The 19,475-nt window shown below is 38.9% G+C and overlaps 1 protein-coding gene across 7 annotated transcripts in view; it reads left to right on the plus strand.

The window, feature by feature from the left end:
- The window catches only part of LOC127411718 (brefeldin A-inhibited guanine nucleotide-exchange protein 3-like), a 154,935-nt gene extending 135,701 nt beyond the window's left edge, over window positions 1-19,234 (plus strand). For 5 of the 7 annotated variants that reach the window (XM_051647415.1, XM_051647417.1, XM_051647416.1 and 2 more), the window contains 2 exons: window positions 763-1,647; window positions 15,035-15,496. In XM_051647415.1, coding sequence (XP_051503375.1) covers window positions 763-1,647; window positions 15,035-15,226 — 1,077 coding nt within the window. In that variant the 3' untranslated portion in view covers window positions 15,227-15,496. Of the gene's footprint in view, window positions 1-762; window positions 1,648-5,701; window positions 6,134-15,034; window positions 15,497-17,947 lie in introns of those variants that run through there. The other 2 variants (XR_007892330.1, XM_051647414.1) reach the window with 2 other exon arrangements.
- The last annotated feature ends 241 nt before the right edge of the window (window positions 19,235-19,475 follow it).

Consider the following 19,475-nt stretch of genomic DNA (forward strand, 5'->3'; position numbering starts at 1 on the left):
CACATTTTTTTGAGAATGACCCATTTGCAATTTCAGTCAGTTCCTCACATAAATCTGTTGTGTGACTTTAGAAAACATGGAATATAACACACATAGTCATATGGACTACTGTTTACGGACCCAGTTATTCACTTTTGTTGAAAAGCGAAGTGCGTTTTAAGGGAGCACACTACAATTGCACGTCAATTTCGTCATGAATGAACCAAGAATTGTTACTGAGATATATAGTTAAAGATGCTCATTGAGATATGTTGTACTTGTAAGTGGTATTTTATAAAAATAAATTAACTAAATTAATAAAATATTTGTATTTAAAATGAAAAAATAATGAATTAGTTTTAATGACATCTTGAGCATAGTCCTTGAAAACAAATAAAAATGTGCTTGAAAAATCTTTGAAAGTCCTTGAATTTAACTGAAGCATCTGTACGAACCCTGAATTTATCATCATAATCACAATTATATATATGCCAATTTATTGCTAGCTAAATGACATACAGTAATTGTGACTGCCATGGGGTCTGAGTTCTGAAGGAATTGTGGTATGAACAACAAAGTGTCTGAGACCACATAAATGCAAAAAGGACCAAAAATGAAACTGGGTCCTCTTTTATGTCCACTTACATTGTGAACACCAAAAGCACTGAGGTCATTTTAACTGAACTGGGTTTGGTTCATTTTAAACAGACTATATGTGAAACAACCCTTAAATGCCTTTCTGTTTGATGAAGAGTTTCTAATGTTGTCCTGTATGTTGTTCAGGCTTTGCTGTGTGCAATGCTGACCAACCAGGAGAACATCACTGTGGAGCAGGTGAAGAAGATCTTGAATGAGGAAGATGAGGGTGGCTCTGACTCATCACAGCAGTGCTCCTCTGAGGATGAAGATATCTTTGAAGAGATGGCTCAGGTGAGTCCTCCACGAGCTCGTGAGAAGTTCCAGTGGCATGTCCGCATTCCGTCACTCAGCACGGAGCCCGTCAGCAGCGTGGACTGGGCTTGGCTGGTCAAACGGCTGCACAAGCTCTGCATGGACCTATGCAACAAATACATACAGATGCATCTGGACCTGGAGAGCACCCTCGGAGAGCAGTTCACCCACCGGGCCGACCCGCTCTTCTTCTTGCCCCTTTTTAATTCAGAGACCTCCACACCCTCTACCGGAGGTCTGTCGGGCCACGGGACACCCTCAGAGGACAGCTTCCACCTCCACCTGGATGAGACGCCCTCAGAGGAGGTCCACAGCCCTGGTGTGGCAGGTGTAAGCCTCCCCCAGCTGAGAGGGGACAGAAGGGACATGGGCCGTAAGAAGGAATGGTGGGAGAGTGCAGGGAACAAGCTGTACACCATCGCCACTGATAAAACCATCACCAAACTGATGATCGAGTACAAGAAACGCAAGCAGCAACAGCACAGCCACACCACATTTGCAAAAGATGTGAAAGGCGAGAAAAGGGGCGAGACAGTGACCCTGCAGGGCCTGGGCTCTCCAGGGCCCCAGAGACCCCAGCAACTAGTGGAGCAGGGGGCGATGCGCCACTCCTTCAGTGCGGGGCCCGAGCTACTGCGGCAGGAGAAAAGACCACGATCGGGGTCGACGGCCAGTTCTCACAACATCTCACTCAGAGATTCTGAGGCACAGATACAGGTAAGACTGAGTACAAGTACACCACAAAAAAAAAAAAAAGTCGGAAGTCAGAAGTTTACAGACACTTGGGTTGAAGTCATTAAAACTCATTTTTTTAACCACTCCACAGATTTCATATTAGCAAACTATAGTTTTGGCAAGTCATTTAGGACATTTGTGCATGACATTTTTCCAACACTTGTTTACAGACAGATTGTTTCACTTTTGATTGACTATATCACAATTCCAGTGGGTCAGACGTTTACATACACTAAGTTAACTGTGCTTTTAAGCAGCTTGGAAAATTCCAGAAAATTATGTTAATCCTTTAGGCAATTAGCCAATTAGCTTCTGATAGGCTAATTGGAGTAAATTGGCCTCTTTGATTAACATCATGGGAAAATCGAAAGAAATCAGCCAAGACCTCAGAAGAAAAATTGTGGACCTCCACTAGTCTGGTTCATCCTTGGGAGCAATTTCCAAATGCCTGAAGATACCACGTTCATCTGTGCAAACAATAGTACACCGTATACTAATAGTACAGTGCATCCGGAAAGTATTCACAGCGCTTCAATTTTTCCACATTTTATGTTACATCCTTATTCCAAAATGGATTAAATTCATTATTTTCCTCAAAATTCTACAAACAATATCCCATAATGACAACGTGAAAGAAGTTTGTTTGAAATCTTTGCAAATTTATTAAAAATAAAAAACGAAGAAAAAAAAAATCACATGTACATAAGTATTCACAGCCTTTACCATGACACTCAAAAGGTGCATCCTGTTTCCACTGATCATCTTTGAGATGTTTCTACAACTTGATTGGAGTCCACCTGTGGTAAATTCAGTTGATTGGACATGATTTGGAAAGGCATACACCTGTCTATATAAGGTCCCACAGTTAACAGTGCATGTCAGAGCACAAACCAAGCCATGAAGTCCAAGGAATTGTCTGTAGACCTCCGAGACAGGATCGTATCGAGGCACAGATCTGGGGAAGAGTACAGAAAAATGTCTGCAGCATTGAAGGTCCCAACGAGCATAGTGGCCTCCATCATCTGTAAATGGAAATTTGGAACCACCACGACTCTTCCTAGAGCTGGCCACCCAGCCAAACTGAGCGATCGGGGGAGAAGGGCCTTAGTCAGGGAGGTGACCAAGAACCCGATGGTCACTCTGACAGAGCTCCAGCGTTTCTCTGTGGACAGAGGAGAACCTTCCAGAAGAACAACCATCTCTGCAGCACTCCACCAATCAGGCCTGTATGGTAGAGTGGCCAGACGGAAGCCACTTCTCAGTAAAAGGCACATGACAGCCCGCCTGGAGTTTGCCAAAAGGCACCTGAAGGACTCTCAGACCATGAGAAACAAAATTCTCTGGTCTGATGAAACAAAGATTGAACTCTTTGGCCTGAATGGCAAGTGTCATGTCTGGAAGAAACCAGGCACCGCTCATCACCTGGCCAATACCATCCTTACAGTGAAGCATGGGGGTGACGGCATTATGTAGTGGGTGTGCTTTGCTGCAGGAGGGACTGGTACACTTCACAAAATAGATGGCATCATGAGGAAGGAAAATTATGTGGATTTATTGAACCAACATCTCAAGACATCAGCCATGAAATTAAAGCTTGGTCGCAAATGGGTCTTCCAAATGGACAGTGACCCCAAGCATACCTCCAAAGTTGTGGCAAAATGGTTTAAGGACAACAAAGTCAAGGTATTGGTGTAGCCATCACAAAGCCCTGACCTCAGTCCGATAGAAAATCTGTGGGCAGAACTGAAAAATCGTGTGCGAGCAAGGAGGCCTACAAACCTGACTCCGTTACACCAGTTCTGTCTGGAGGAATGGGCCAAAATTCCAGCAACTTATTGTGAGAAGCTTGTGGAAGACTACCCAAAACATTTGACCCAAGTTAAACAATTTAAAGGCAATGCTACCAAATACTAACAAAGTGTATGTAAGCTTCTGACCCACTGGGAATGTGATGAAAGAAATAAAAGCTGAAATAAATCATTCTCTCTACTATTATTCTGACATTTCACATTCTTAAAATAAAGTAGTGATCCTAACTGACCTAAGACAGGGAATGTTTCTATGATAAAATGTCAGGAATTGTGAAAAACTGAGTATAAATGTATTTGGCTAAGGTATATGTAAACTTCTGGCTTCAACTGTATGTAAACATTCTTAAAACAAAATACACTTTTATGAGTAGCAAGGCTGTGTAAGATTAGATATTTAAGTTGAATTGTAAGATTGATACCCCTTGTTTATGACCCTGGATGTAAGTGACGTGAGCAATTCAAAAGAAAGACATTTAAACCATCTATTAAAGAAAATATCTGACGTGAGTCGCTTACTGCAGTGGAAAATGTATATTCAGAAGTTATGTAGGATGCCTAATGTTTTTCTCTAAAACTCCATGTGGCAATGTGGAATATTACTTGCAATAAGACATGAAAAACGAAAATATGAGGAACAAAATTGTGTCTTCCTGTTTTTGAGTCAAGTGCCATTCCATCTCAAGTGACAGTGACCTGGGCTCTTATATGGAAAGAGCTGTTTCTTCTTTATAAATAAAATTAATGCAGAATACTCCAACCCTTTATCCCCCTTCTAAAAGAGAGAAGTCTGAAGTGTGGAAATTAGTGGATTTTCGTCGATTAATCGCATAATTTTTTTTTAGTTAATTGCGATTAATCGTGGATTTTGAAAGTGATGAAATTTGACACTATATATACTACTTTTACTGTCAAAATTCATTTTTTTCCATCTTAGGAAAGAAAACAAAACAAAATGTAACAATATAATGCTTTATTAACATTTTCCAAACAAAGCCTTCCACAGTATAAAGATAGAAATGCACTAAAATATCTCCAGTTTAAGTAACATTGAGCATTTCCCAAAGTTTAATTTGAAGTTTGACTAATTGAAAGAACTAGTCATTTTCATTGCAATGGGCATTAAATCTCAAACTCATATCCTCCACAATATTAATCAACTGGCAGACTGTGGTGTCGGGCTTTACTGGTTGTTTAGATCAGTGTTACTATCAGAAATAATTAATAATTATTTATTTAGTTATTAATTAATATTTAAATTAATTAATTGAATCTAACTCATTAAAACCTCATATGGGGCTCCAGTAAATGTAGTGCGCTACGTTTAGGAGCGGGTTTGGTTATTAGCAATAATTAATAATTATCAAAGATAATTATTAACTGTTAAAATCAATAGAACATTGATGAGAATCAATGTTAGCTTTTTCTAATCCTTTAAATCAGCAATTATCAAAGATAATCACTAATCATCAACATCGATGAAACATTAATTAAAATTAACACTAGCTTATTGATCATTCAAATTCAACAATCATCAAAGATAATTATCAATTATCAAAAATCAATAGAATATTAATAAGGATTAACATTGACGGGGCACCACCCTGGAATCAGGGACTAATAACCAGATAGTATAACAGTCTCAATATTTGTTTTCGACATCCGAAGAATATCGATTTTCGGGGGAAAAAAACAATGAATGAAGGCTTGAATCCGAGCACTGACATACCGTCAGCATGACACAGGCGTATGCAAAACAAACCAAAACACTTCTCTTTGTACTATAACAAAGTTTATTTATGCAGTAATATCAATTAATAATTAATACAATGCAGTCAATAAACTTCCGACTTACAACTGCAAACTAAACAGTGTGTGGTTAGTAGGAGAGAGAGAGAGAGAGAGAGAATTAAGTGACGGCCCTAAAGCCGATTTCGCGATCGTGGGAGAGAAAGCAGCTGTTAGTTTATCGCTCAAAGACACGGTGGACGGCTCGTAAAAGTCCCGCGTTCTTTGACTCTTTAGTGGATAAACTCAGTTTGCCGGTCTCACCCGCGATGGCGAAAATGCACAACAGTCCAATTTGGTTGGACCACAATACAGCAAAACAAATTCGTGATAATTAATACCCTGAGTATTAATAATGAGTGGACATGGCGGTCTGTAAACTGTACAAGCAAAAAACCTTGATACACAAGAATAACACACAATATTCTATCTCTGCCCAGATGTAAACCTCTTACTTGAATCGCATGAGGATGCAGAATGTGTGTTCATCCGTCCTTTAATTCCAACCCGGTTCCTTGAGGCTCGTTTGATGACGGGAGGCTGTTTCCTCGCTCTGTCGGCGGGCGTATGACTGACTGTTTCTCAGCGGGCTGGCAGAGAAATCAGAAATGTCGACTTGATTGAAGATGGAAGAGAAATCTTTAATCTCTTCACTTCTGTAGGCAAACGGATGAAGATCGCTCAGCGGTCTCCTTCGGATCCGTTCTGAAGAGTAATCTCAACTCGTCCAGCGAGATGGAGATTGTATGGCCACAGTTTCAAGTCGGACGTTACTTCCTTGTGCCACGAGGTTGCACCTGAGAGCAGCGATGAGCTACATCTATACTCGGCGAACAAAGTTGCTGGAAGCAAATCCCGGAAGCATTTCAGAGGTATTTCTACTCCTGACGAAGTCATGGTTTGAGGGACGTTCTGTTGTGTGCCTCATCCAATAGGAGTTGAGAGTTCGATCCTTTAGTGAGCAAGGCTTCATGGGATTTGTAGTCTGTTTTGGACTCCCTTTGCTTGATTTTGCCATGATTTTTATCAGTAAGATTTACGACCTGGTATGTGGGGGCTTGAGTTAGGTTTTTACGATTGCGTTAGTCCTGCCTTTGTCTTCTATCTGAATACATGAGGCCCAACAGTGGCTATCTGCATTTCTACAGCAATCACGAAGCAGTGTTCATTATTCGCGTCCTGGCATTAACGCCAGCGTCGAGCAGTGCTTTGAACTCCATATGAAGAGCAGTTGCATACAAAAAAAGGGCTCATACATGTTTTGGTGATATTTAAGAATTGACATGCTTCTGTGGTAATTAAAATGCATCTTTTGAAAAATACTTGATTTCTATCATAAGTCCCATGTGGGCTTGTTTTGTACATCAAATAGCATTAAGAGACCCTTTCTCCATCATTTAATCATGGAAGCGCTGTTGTGTGTGTGCAGAGATTATTTTTATTTACTGAGATAACCTCCGTGGCTCTATCATAGAGTGTAACAGTCAAATAGCGTGTTACGATAGTACCGCCCATAAAATGTCTATGGGACGCTGCATTATGTTAACCTTGTAGCCTTCCCTTGGTAGAAGGCCTCTGGTGTGTGTGTGTGTGTGTGTGTGTTGTGAAGTGTGCATCAGTGTAATGACTCTGTGCATTTTAAGTCTAGGCCTTCAGTGCAATTCATTCATCATTAAGAAAAAAGTTTCACAGTGAATAAGATGCTGTATGCCCATCATACATTACGTGGCAGTCAACTAATAATACCAACTGACATTATAAAAACACGTCCACGCACGAAAGCCAGAACCAAGGAGGTCTAATACCAAGAAAAAGCTCTCTAATAATATTTGCGATTTAAATTTTGCTTGCAATACATTTTGTTTCGTCAGGGTACACAGTTACTTTTCAAAACTTGATCCGACACTGAATGCTCAAGCAGCCTAATTTACACTTAGAAAACTCCTGATGTTGCTATAACAATGCAAAAAGCACTTACCAATTTACTTGAAGTGAAAATCAGTCCTCATTTCCTGTTTAATTAATCAATTGCGCGATCATGCAGAACATCTCAGGTTTGTAAATCTTGTTTCATGTTTGTCCGAACTAGCAGCGAGTGCCTGTTTAAAGACGGAAAGGATCTCTTTCTCAACGGCAATACCAGCAGTGATGACAGCCGACTCGTTAGCAAGATCTCGCGCTCTTCGCTTTCAAATTACATCACTTAAAGCGTGATTGCGTCACTCAAGGCCAGCTAGAAGGCCTGGACTGGGACATATCCTAAAGACCACACCCACAAGAACAAATAAATCAATCTAATTGGCTGATGAATGTGACAATTTAGATGCCTATTCACTTAAACTGTTGAGGGATTCTGTGGAAATTCTGAAAGCCTGATGGGGTGGAGCTCAGACTCACGCGCTGCTTCAGCTAAGGAGCATGGCTTCGGGCATGCGATTTGCGAAACAGTTGTCACACTTTGCTTGTAAGCATTGAGGAATAAATTCTGATTGGATACATTTTTTGTTTTTTGCTATTCGTTGTAGATGAATTAGGAGTGGAAAGCGATTAAAAATACAAAAAGGTCAATGAAAGGATGAAAATATTTATATATTAGGCATGTTACGCCAGCAGAGAAGTCTTTGCTGGCCCTGAGAATTCGTCACTGGTGTTTATGCTGGTTGTGTTAACGATAAATGTGTTAATCATGATTAAGAAAAATTAACACGTTAAACTTTTTTTATTTATTGCATGTTTCTTCATTTAATGTAAATTTTTTATTATTTGTGTATTTATTTAACACTTCATTTAGTTTCTTAAATGTTCAAGGTTCCTTTCAAAGTAACTTCCTCTGCGATCTTGTCATTTAAAGCTGTACTACGGAACTTTGGGCTCTCTGTTGTCATCTGAGGTTGAAACCTAAAATTGCAAGCAACTTGTGAAGGAACATTTGATATCAGTTGTGTTTCAGCGCTGCTCTTCTGTGTGGATGAATCTCATGGTTTGAGGTTACCGGAATTTTGCGGAGTCATGATGTACTATTTTCACGTCGATTATGATATTTGTGTAAACATTTATATCCGAGATATTATTTGCTTTGAGGAAGATAAACAACACTCTTATTTACTTATTTTAAAATGATTTTTGCATTTGTTTTTTCCTCTACACATTAATGTTTGTATTGTACTACACATACTTTCAATTATTTTATATTACAATTTACAGCCTCAATGGACAATGCAAGTAAACTAAAAACACAAAAAGAGGACGACATATACTTTATTAAACATGAACAAAAAATTCCTTGTTTCTTTGGAAGTAAAGTTGTAATAGAGATGGTTAAACAAATTAAAATGTGCATTCATGTGCTATGAAATCGGTACAGTATAAACAACTTGAAATTAGTATACATTCATGGGGAACTACCTTTGTAGTACCTTTTGCATATAGTAGCTTTTAGATGCAATTTGAAATTCTTCACTATGTTTAAACAGACTATTAAAGGTCAATGCAAAGTGACACAACATGGCGTAAAAGAAAAAAGAAAACCGCAGCAGTTACAAAATACTCACAAATCATGAATATTAAATAAACATGCACTCAAAAGATGAAGTCATTACCCTTAATTGAATTTGAGAAGGTTTTTGCAAGCAATTTTATTTTGTTCATTCAGATTGTCATTTTCATTGAGCCATCATAGTTTAGTTAAATTAGGTCAAATCAATGTACAATAGTGGTTTTAACTCAACTTTATTAGGTTAGTCAAACTCAGTTTAATAATGTGTAATTTTTATTAATTTCAATTTATTAATTTTCAATTTAAATCAAATCAAAATCAAATCAAATCACTTTATTGTCACACAGCCATATACACAAGTGCAATGGTGTGTGAAATTCTTGGATGCAGTTCCGATCAACATAGCAGTCGTGACAGTGATGAGACATATACCAATTTACAATAACATCAAATTAACACAACACAATTTAAACATCTGTTATACACATAATTACACTCAACAGTATACAAATAATAACATACACTGTACAGTATACAATACGCTGTTTTTTTTTTTGTTTTTTTTTACTATATAGATACACATTATTCACTAAAAATTAAAAAAAAATACATATATATATATATATATATATATATATATATATATATATATATATATATATATATATATATATATATATATATATATATATATATATATATATATATATATATAGAATGTACAGTATTGTACTGTATTGACATTCAGGCTGTCGGTTGATAGTCAGTTGTTAAGAGAGAACATAATATAATAATAATAATATAATTTATGACAGTCCGGTGTGAGATATAAGAGTAAGGGTAATAAAGTGCAGTGCTGATGTATTTTGATCGTGGGAGATCAAGAGTTCAGAAGTCTGATTGCTTGGGGGAAGAAGCTATCATGGAGTCGGCTGGTGCGGGTCCTGATGCTGCGATATCACCTACCTGATGGTAGCAGTGAGAACAGCCCATGGCTCGGGTGGCTGGAGTCTCTGATGATCCTCCGAGCTTTTTTCACACACCGCCTTGTATATATTTCCTGGAGGGAGGGAAGCTCACCTCCGATGATGTGTCTGGCAGTTCGCACCACCCTTTGCAGTGCTTTGCGGTTGTGGGCAGTGCTATTGCCGTACCAGGCGGAGATACAGCCAGTCAGGATGCTCTCCACAGTGCAGGTGTAGAACCGTGTGAGGATGTGTCGGTTCATTCCAAACTTCCTCAGCCATCTCAGGAAGAAGAGGCGCTGATGAGCCTTCTTCACAACGACTTCAGTGTGGATGGACCATGTAAGTTCCTCTGTGATGTGGACACCCAGGAACTTGAAGCTGCTGACTCTCTCCACTGGTGCTCCATTGATGGTGATGGGACTGTGTTCTCTGTCTTTTCTTCTGAAGTCCACCACAAGCTCCTTTGTCTTTCTGACGTTGAGGGAGAGGTTGTGCTCCTGACACCAGTGTGTCAGAGTGTGTACCTCCTCTCTGTAGGCTGTTTCATCATTGTCAGTGATCAGACCTACCACCGTCATGTTATCAGCAAACTTAATGATGGCATTGGAGCTGTGTGTTGCCACACAGTCATGTGTGTAAAAGGAATACAAGAGTGGGCTGAGAACACAGCCCTGTGGGGCTCCAGTGTTGAGGGTTAGTGATGAGGAGATGTTGCTGCCTATTCTAACCACCTGGCGTCTGCTTGACAGGAAGTCCAGGATCCAGCTGCACAGCGAGCTGTTTAAGCCCAGAGCCCGGAGTTTCTCATCTAGCTTGGAGGGCACTATGGTGTTGAATGCTGAGCTGTAGTCTACAAACAGCATTCTCACATAAGTGTTCTTTTTTTCCAGGTGGGAGAGAGCAGTGTGCATTGTAGATGCAATGGCATCATCAGTGGAGCGGTTGTTGCAGTAAGCAAACTGCAGCGGGTCAAGATTGAGTGGCAATACAGAGCAGATGTAATCTCTGATTAGTCTCTCAAAACATTTGCTGATGATGGGGGTCAGAGCAACAGGACGCCAGTCATTTAAACAAGTTATTTGTAATTGTTTTGGTACAGGCACAATGGTGGATGTTTTAAAGCAGGTGGGGACTACAGACAAAGAGAGGGAAAGGTTGAAAATGTCCGTAAAAACACCAGCCAGCTGGTTCGCGCACGCTCTGATGACACGGCCCGGAATGCCGTCTGGGCCCGCGGCTTTGCGGATATTCACCCGTCGGAAGGATCGGGTTACATCCGCTACAGAGACGGAGAGTGAACTAACCTCTGCAGCTTCGGCCGCGAGAGCTCTCTCCGCGAGGGCGGTGTTATTTCCCTCGAAACGAGCATAAAAAGTATTTAGCTCATCCGGTAGAGAGGCAGCGGTATTCATGGCAGAGTTTTTATTCCCTTTAAAGTCCATGATGATGTTAATTCCCTGCCACATGCTTCTAGAGTTGGTGGTGTTAAACTGTCCTTCAATCTTGCTCCTGTACTGGTGTTTTGCTAGTTTTTCGGAGGGCATAACTGGCTTGTTTATGCTCCTCCGCATTCCCGGAATTAAAAGCGGAGGTCCGCACATTAAGTGCCGCGCGAACATCGCTATTGATCCACGGCTTCTGATTCGGATAGATTCGTACAGTTCTGGTCGGAATCACTTCCTCTACGCACGTTCTGATGAAACACATTACGCTATCAGCGTAAATCTCGATGTCGTCATCAGAGGCGGACCGGAACATCTCCCAGTCTGCGTGATCAAAACAGTCTTGTAGCATAGAGTCTGATTGGTCCGACCAGCACTGGATCGTTCTGAGGGTGGGTGCTTCCTGTTTCAATTTCTGCCTGTAAGCGGGCAGAAGCAGAATGGAAGAGTGGTCCGATTTGCCAAATGGTGGGCGGGGGAGGGATTTGTAGCCATCCCGGAACGGAGAGTAGCAATGATCCAAAACCCGGTCCCCTCGTGTGTTGAAACTAATGTGCTGGTGATATTTTGGTGCGACTGATTTTAAACTGGCTTTATTAAAGTCCCCGGTCACAATGAATGCAGCCTCAGGGTGCGCGGTTTCCTGCTCATTTATAATCCCATACAGTTCCTTGAGTGCCCGGTCTGTGTCGACTTGTGGGGGGATGTACACAGCAGTGATAATGACCGCTGTGAATTCTCTCGGTAGCCAGAATGGTCGACACAGAAGCATGAGAAATTCCAGATCAGGAGAACAGAAAGACTTGATGGAATGTACGTTCCTCTGATCACACCAGGATTTGTTGATCATAAAACATACACCACCTCCTCTAGTTTTACCTGAGAGGTCTTTCGCTCTGTCCGCTCGGTGGACGGAGAACCCCGCGGGTTCAATGGCTGAGTCTGGAATCTCCGCAGACATCCAAGTTTCTGTTAGGCAGATAATGCAGCAGTCCCTCGTCTCTCGTTGGAAAGAGATCCGTGCTTTCAGCTCGCAGAGCTTGTTATCCAGAGACTGAACATTTGCCAGTAGAATAGTGGGTAGCGGGGGTCGATTTGCGCGGCATCTTACTCTGATGAGAACGCCGGCTCTGTTTCCCCTTTTCCTCCTGCGTTTCCGCGGCCGTGCTGCCCAGACAAAGGGCTCCGCTTGCGTGTTTGTAAACAGCGGGTCGGCATTGAGGAATGTGAAGTCCGGTTTTCGGTGTGAGATCGCTGAACCAGTGTCCAAAAGTGTTTGTCTGTCGTAGACAATAAGGCAGACAACATCCAAGACAGAAAACATAAGAATTGTGAACAAAATAAACAAAACATTGCTATGTTGTGTCGGAGCTCGCAACGCAGCAGCCATACTCGGTACCATCTTGAGTCCAAAAGGACTCAATATCAATGCTATAAAAAGTATTTATTTGCAACTCATGGTTTAAGTAAACTTGCATTTTTCAAAATTAATTAATAGAATTCAGTGAAAACAAGTTGTGACAAAATGTTCTAGAATTGTGTTGCTTTAGTTCATTTGAATTAAGTGAACAACCTGCAATAATCATTTTTTTGAGTATGTTACAGTAACTTCACTGGAAAAAGAAACCTATTAAACACTTTGCGATCAGTAAACACAATATCCCCAAGTAATGTTCGATTCATTAAAGCATGACAACCAATATAAGCTTCAACAACTCTATCAGAAAACATATCCAAGCATTATTGCAAGTAAACAACTGACAGTAGCCGGGCCTTCTTTTCTGAGCTTACGGACATGACGTAAACTTTTTTTTAATTTTATAAGCCTTTTAACCCCTTAAACTCTATGGACATGTCGGCGGGTCAAAAGGAGGGCGCTATATCGTGAAAAAAGATTGTTTAAAACGTTAAAGTCCCTGTATACATAAGTCAGGCATATGAGGTATCTTTTAAAAGGTTAGAATCTGAACTTTTCAGAGATAACCATCACTTCTGCATTTATGTTACATAAAAAAAAAAAGCATTTCAAATTACTGCCCCCTAGAGGTAATGGGGTAGAAATATTTATTTAGTCTTTCACATACCACCTAAATGGACAAGTCATATATCAAATCAAAGCTCTCATTCTCAGGAATGTGACTGTACATTTAATTTTGTTGCCCTACCACAGTTTAAAAGACTTTGAAAAGAATCAGAAAGTGAAATATGATTTCTGTTATCAAATACAAACATCTCTTTTATGCTCCAATAACTGCTTCTTTAAGCCCCATGTAGCCAAAAACGTTATATCTGCCTTTACCTTAGGCAGTTTTCTAAAACATTACCCATTTGTACTTCTCTGTGAGCTTGCTTGGCTGAGTAATCCAATGTTATATCATAGATGTCCAGAACAAAATATGCCATCCAGCAGGAAAAGCTAAACAAATCATCAGAATTTATTTCAACTATTGATGATAAAATGTTTTATATCATTGCAAAGGGGATGGTCTCAGCTTTCTAATGACTCTTAGATTAGCCGAGAAATTCAGTGAAACAACAAGAGTGGTTCTTGAACTAAAAATTAGACAGTGTCTATGGACGAGCACGTCTGTGAGGGCTAAAATGCGTTAGAGCACCACCTACAATTTAGATCTGAAAAAAATATTTTTTTTTAGTGCTTGCTGCCATCTAGTGGAATGAAATCAGACTTTTCAAAGTGAGGTAGAGTGAACAGAACCAGAATTACATGTTTACAAAGTTAGTTTTTTGGTTTTGGTTTATCATAAGATTATAAACACATACAATATTATTTATGAATAATTTGAGTCTTTTTATTTTATTTGGTGTGTTCTCTGAAAAATTAGACCAAATTTTTGCAATTTGTCCACAGTATGTGTGAATGGTGAGCTTTTCATTTTGAGTGCTTCAAAGTATAAGGGGTTAAAAAAAATTAAATCATTTTTGTAGGCTTACTGTAATGAATCGGGGTAAGGCAAGGGCAGGGTTTTGAACACAATTATTTAATGCAATAATGGACTTTTGTTAATTTTAACATTAGACAGGTGGCCAGTCCATCATAGTGTACACTGACATACACATTCACACTCACACCTTCACCTAGGGGCAATTTAGAGTCTCCAATTCACTTAACCTGCATGTTTTTAGACTGTGGTCTAACCCATGCGAACACTGGGAGAACATGCAAACTCCTCTTTCAACCTTTTTGTAATGTAATACAATATCATGATAATAACGTACACCACGATCAAATCTTCAGCAATTATTGGGATAATTTGATACCAGCACATGCCTACATATGATAGTAAGTCTTAACCCAGTGGTAAGAAAATATATTCAAGATATATACCCTGAATCCAAATCTTAAAACCTTGCGCAATGGGTACAGTAATTATTAAGTGTTTGCTAAGGCAAACATCTCAATTACTACTGCTCATACTGTGTGTAGGGTTAGTGATCTGAACAAACCCCTAACCATAAGCGTTAAACTTCACTGTGTAACTCGTCCCACACCGATACAAAACTTATGGCTTGTTGAGGAGAGGTAAACTTTTGCTTTCCTAAGTGGACAAGTGTAAGATTCTTGCCTGTCATAAAGTAAAATGTGCAAAAAAGAATCCCATAGACTTTCATTGAATGAGAGACCCGTCATATCTAGGGATCAGAATATTATAGAGACTTGGGGGTGGGCCGAGAAAAACAGCCACTCAAAACATCCTAGCAACCACCTAACAATCGGCCACAAAACCCTTGAATCATTATAGTATGGCAAGTTTTGTACGGGCTAGCGCTGCTCACATTTTCCCCAGAAACTCTCAAATGTCTTCTATTATTACTAACTGTTATTATTTGACTGTATATCCTGCTCAGGCCTGGACCAACATGGTGCTGACAATCCTGAATCAGATCCAGCTCTTGCCGGACTCCACGTTCATCGCACTGCAGCCGGCGGTGTTCCCCTGCATCAGTCAGCTGACCTGTCACGTGACTGACCTGAGGGTACGGCAGGCAGTGCACGAGTGGCTCGGACGAGTGGGACGTGTTTATGACATCATCCTGTGATGACCAACATCCTCGTCTATAGAGCCGGTTTGCTTGTTATTTATTTTAGCCGACGGCATTACCTGCTTACCTTTGCAAACTTTTTATTGTAATGCAGAGTGATTTCTGTCTAATACAATTTCTTGTAGTGAGTGTTCTTCAATATTTATGCTGTTATATTCAGAATCACTATTTATTTATATCTATGAAATATTACCATACACCGATCAGCCACAACATTAAAACCACCTGCCTAATATTGTGTAGGTCCCCCTAGTGCCACCAAAACAGTGCCAACCCACTGAGATGATATCCTTCCCACCACAATTTTACAGAGCGGTTATCTGAGTTACCGTAGACTTTGTCAGTTCGAACCAGTCTGGCCATTCTCTGTTGACCTCTCTCATCAACAAGGCATTTGCATCCACAGGACTGCCACTCACTGGATGGTTTTTATTTTTGTCACCATTTGGAGTAAATTCTAGAGACTGTTGTGCGTGAAAATCCCAGTTGATCAGCAGTTACAGAAATACTCAAACCAGCCCATCTGGCACCAACAATCATGCCACACTCCAAATCACTGAGATAAAATTTTTTCCCCAATCTGATGGTTGATGTGAACATTAACTGAAGCTCCTGACCCATATCTGAATGATTTTATGCACTGCACTGCTGCCACATGATTGGCTGATTAGATAATCACATGGATGATTGTTGGTGTCAGATGGGCTGGTTTGAGTATTTCTGTAACTGCTGATCTCCTGGGATTTTCACACACAACAGTCTCTAGAATTTACTCAGAATTGTGCCAAAAACAAAAAACATCTGGTGAGTGGCAGTTCTGTGGATGGAAATGTCTTGTTGATGAGAGAGGTCAACAGAGAATGGCCAGACAGGTTCGAACTGACAAAGTCTACTCAGATAACTGCTCTGTACAATTGTGGTGAGAAGAATAGCATCTCTGAATGCTATTCTGAGATGCGGGTTGGCGCTGTTTTGGCGGCACGAGGGGAACCAACACAATATTAGGCAGGTGTTTTAATGTTGTGGCTGATCGGTGTATATCGAATTGTGCTTAATCAGCTGTGTTTGTTGTTCTGACATCTGACTTTAAAATACCTGGAAGATTTCAGTTGGTTAAAATAATTGCTCTCTGATATATTACAAGGATGCACTTTTGATCCAGTGATACAGTGGTCACAAAAAGTATTTGGACATTTAAGTCACACTTCACAAATGTATGAATTTTATTGTATTAGATTGATGATAAAATATCAAAGCAAGTGGCATCTGAGCTCAAATGCTGCTAGAGATTTTCTCAGATCTAACTTCACTTTTTTGAGCCATTTTTGCAATGACGTTTAACCAGATGGTATCCTAGCAGAGTTAGTAGTGTAGTGTATCAAATAAGCCATGGACATGTTTCACTAACATTTGACAACCATTGTCAAAAGTCTGTCTAAATTTTGAACACCATATACTGTATCTAATATTTTAAAAGCTTACTAACTTCTTTTTATGAAACAGAAAAGTGTGCTTGTGCGGTCTTCAAAATACTATAAGGTTTGATATTTTGTTATCTATTGCAGTGCAATTTCTAAATTTGCGTGACTTCGGTGCCCTAATATGTTTTGGGGTCACTGTATCTAAAGAATACTATTTTATGCTTTGCTAATGCAGTTTTATTTTGCAAATATTATTATCACAATGCATTTCATACAAAGTAGTCCATGTAAATGCTTTTAAAGATCTACACATAGTGTATTTCAAGCTAATTAATTTTTGTATTTACTCTGAATTAAAACACTGTAAAAGACATTAACATATCCTTTTCTAGACAGTATAGAGTATTTAGCCTAATCCATGCATACAGTACGTGCACTTACTGAGCACTTTATTAGGAACCCTATGGCCCTATGGATGTGGTCTTCTGCTGTTGTAGCCCATCCACCTCAAGGGTGCATTCTGAGATGCTATTCTGCTCAATACAATTGTGCAGAGTAGTTATCTGAGTTACCATAGATCAAATTTTTTCCCCATTCTGATGGTTGATGTGAACATTAACTGAAGCTCCTGACCCATATCTGCATGATTTTATGCATTGCACTGCTGCCACACGATTGGCTGATTAGATAATCGCATGAATAAGTAGGTATACAGGTGTTCCTAATAAAGTGCTCAGTGAGTGTACATTTGAAATAATTAACTTAGATATTTAGGCTTCAACTCGGCTTTTAATATAAATGTGTAATCACAGGAATAATGTTCAGCGTTGATAAGAAAGCTACCTATCCACAAGTGCTTCATAGCTTTCAGAATGCTCATTAACCTCATGATTCTGTTTAAACATTCAATGTCTATCCATACTATCAGAATGTTTATTAGCCAGACACTGTGTGCCCTAAATTTCACTCCCCTTAATCCAATGGGAATTTATGGTTCAAAACATCACATACTGGTTTTAATGTTCACCAAACAACACTAAATTAAACTAAACTAAACTTTAACAACCTTTAGTAAAGTTATAAAATGCCTGTTTTTTTTTTTAGTACTACAACAATAGTGTGATTCTCATAGCTGCAACATATACTGTCAGTATATAGAGGTTACTGAACATACGTAAACTATTATCTCAAACAGTTACACTTTAATTGGTGACTTTCTGCAATCTGTATTGGATTTATTTTCACTTTTGGAGGCATACAGTTTTATCGCTTTAATCCAAATATGCTTTTTTCAAAGGTCTTGGTCCTGAAGTACTGCAGTTGCTTGAATAACAAGTTTGTCTTCAATCGTCTGACTGAATTCTTTATTGTAGATTTCCTTTTGTGTGTGTGTGTGTGTGTGTGTGTGTGTGTGTGTGTATATATATATATATATATATATATATATATATATATATATATATATATAAAATATTTATGTTGTTATGCTTGCAGATTAGTGTTATTATGATACTTTGTTCAACACATGACAAGCTACACATTGTTTGTATGTAATTCATATACAGTTAATTCAAATTAAAGGTACTATGATGTGTATTTTATGTGCAATGTAAACTATAGTAATTTGGGACCCATATACCAAACAGATATTGTTTACATATGTTTACAAGCTTATATGTTACACAATCATAACCAGAACGTATAATCCTTTCTGGCTCATATTCTGTTTTCTGTAAATATTTATGTTTATGGCAACTGCTTGGCATAATCATCAAGAGGAGAATTAACTGGACAGTAAATGGACCAAAGATAAACTTATGTTTGTGTCGATATGAGAGTGTTCTGAAAAACTATTATTATTATTATAAGCGAAAATGTGCATAGCAAAAAAAAATAAAATACAAAATTGTCTTTGGAAAGGCTGATTTGTCCAGAGCAGGAAAGGTTTGTTTTTCTTTTATTTATTTATTTCCAAATTAGGAAAAGCATTCTTCTACTTTGCATAAAGCACTTTTATAAGTAGTGAACTTACAGCACACAACTCAGTTTGACAGAATGTATCAGATTGTGAAACTGTTCGGACAGTTTTTTTGTCTAAGTTCTGAGTAAATCAGAACAAGGCTTTATAAACTGCTGGGGATATGTTTAAGAGGATTTTTATGAACGATTGGTTTCATCTCTAAACCTAAACTTGAATCACTTGGTCTAAATCCATAGGAAAACACTATGGATTATTTTTTGCAGACTTAAGCTAACATAAAAATGCTAGATAAAAGAGATTTCAGTGTAATACCACAAAAATATGTCTTAATTTTAGCTTTCCATATATATGTTAAATCCAAAATGCCACTCCATTCCAAGTACATTCCCATTAATTATTCCAGAATGTACCATATTCTTTTTAAATATGATGGAAAGAATATGTTTGTGTGAGGTTTTTTTTTTTTTTTTTTTGTGTGTGTGGAGGGAATGGGCTCTTAATATATAAGTCTGGATGGTACTAGTACTTACAGTAATTGATTTCATGCTGTTAATTATTAAACATCTGTCAGTCAACTGCAGTAAATGCATTATGCTGAATGTGTTCTAACGTGTCTTTTTGGTGATTATTTATGTTGTTAGTGTTATAGAATAAACAAGCAGAGTTATCAGCTGTGTGTTGTTCGTGAAAGTGGCTGGGCTAATGTTTCACATCACAGATAAAATGTGCATACACTTTCATGTGCAAGGTTTCTCCTGCGATGTGCATGGAACTCTTCATTTATCTTTCATCAATAATCCTTCTTGGTCATCATTTTTATGGGGTCAAACTAGTGGTAGACTGA

Source organism: Myxocyprinus asiaticus, chromosome 21 (genome assembly GCF_019703515.2).
Source record: "Myxocyprinus asiaticus isolate MX2 ecotype Aquarium Trade chromosome 21, UBuf_Myxa_2, whole genome shotgun sequence".
Lineage (NCBI taxonomy): Eukaryota > Metazoa > Chordata > Actinopteri > Cypriniformes > Catostomidae > Myxocyprinus > Myxocyprinus asiaticus.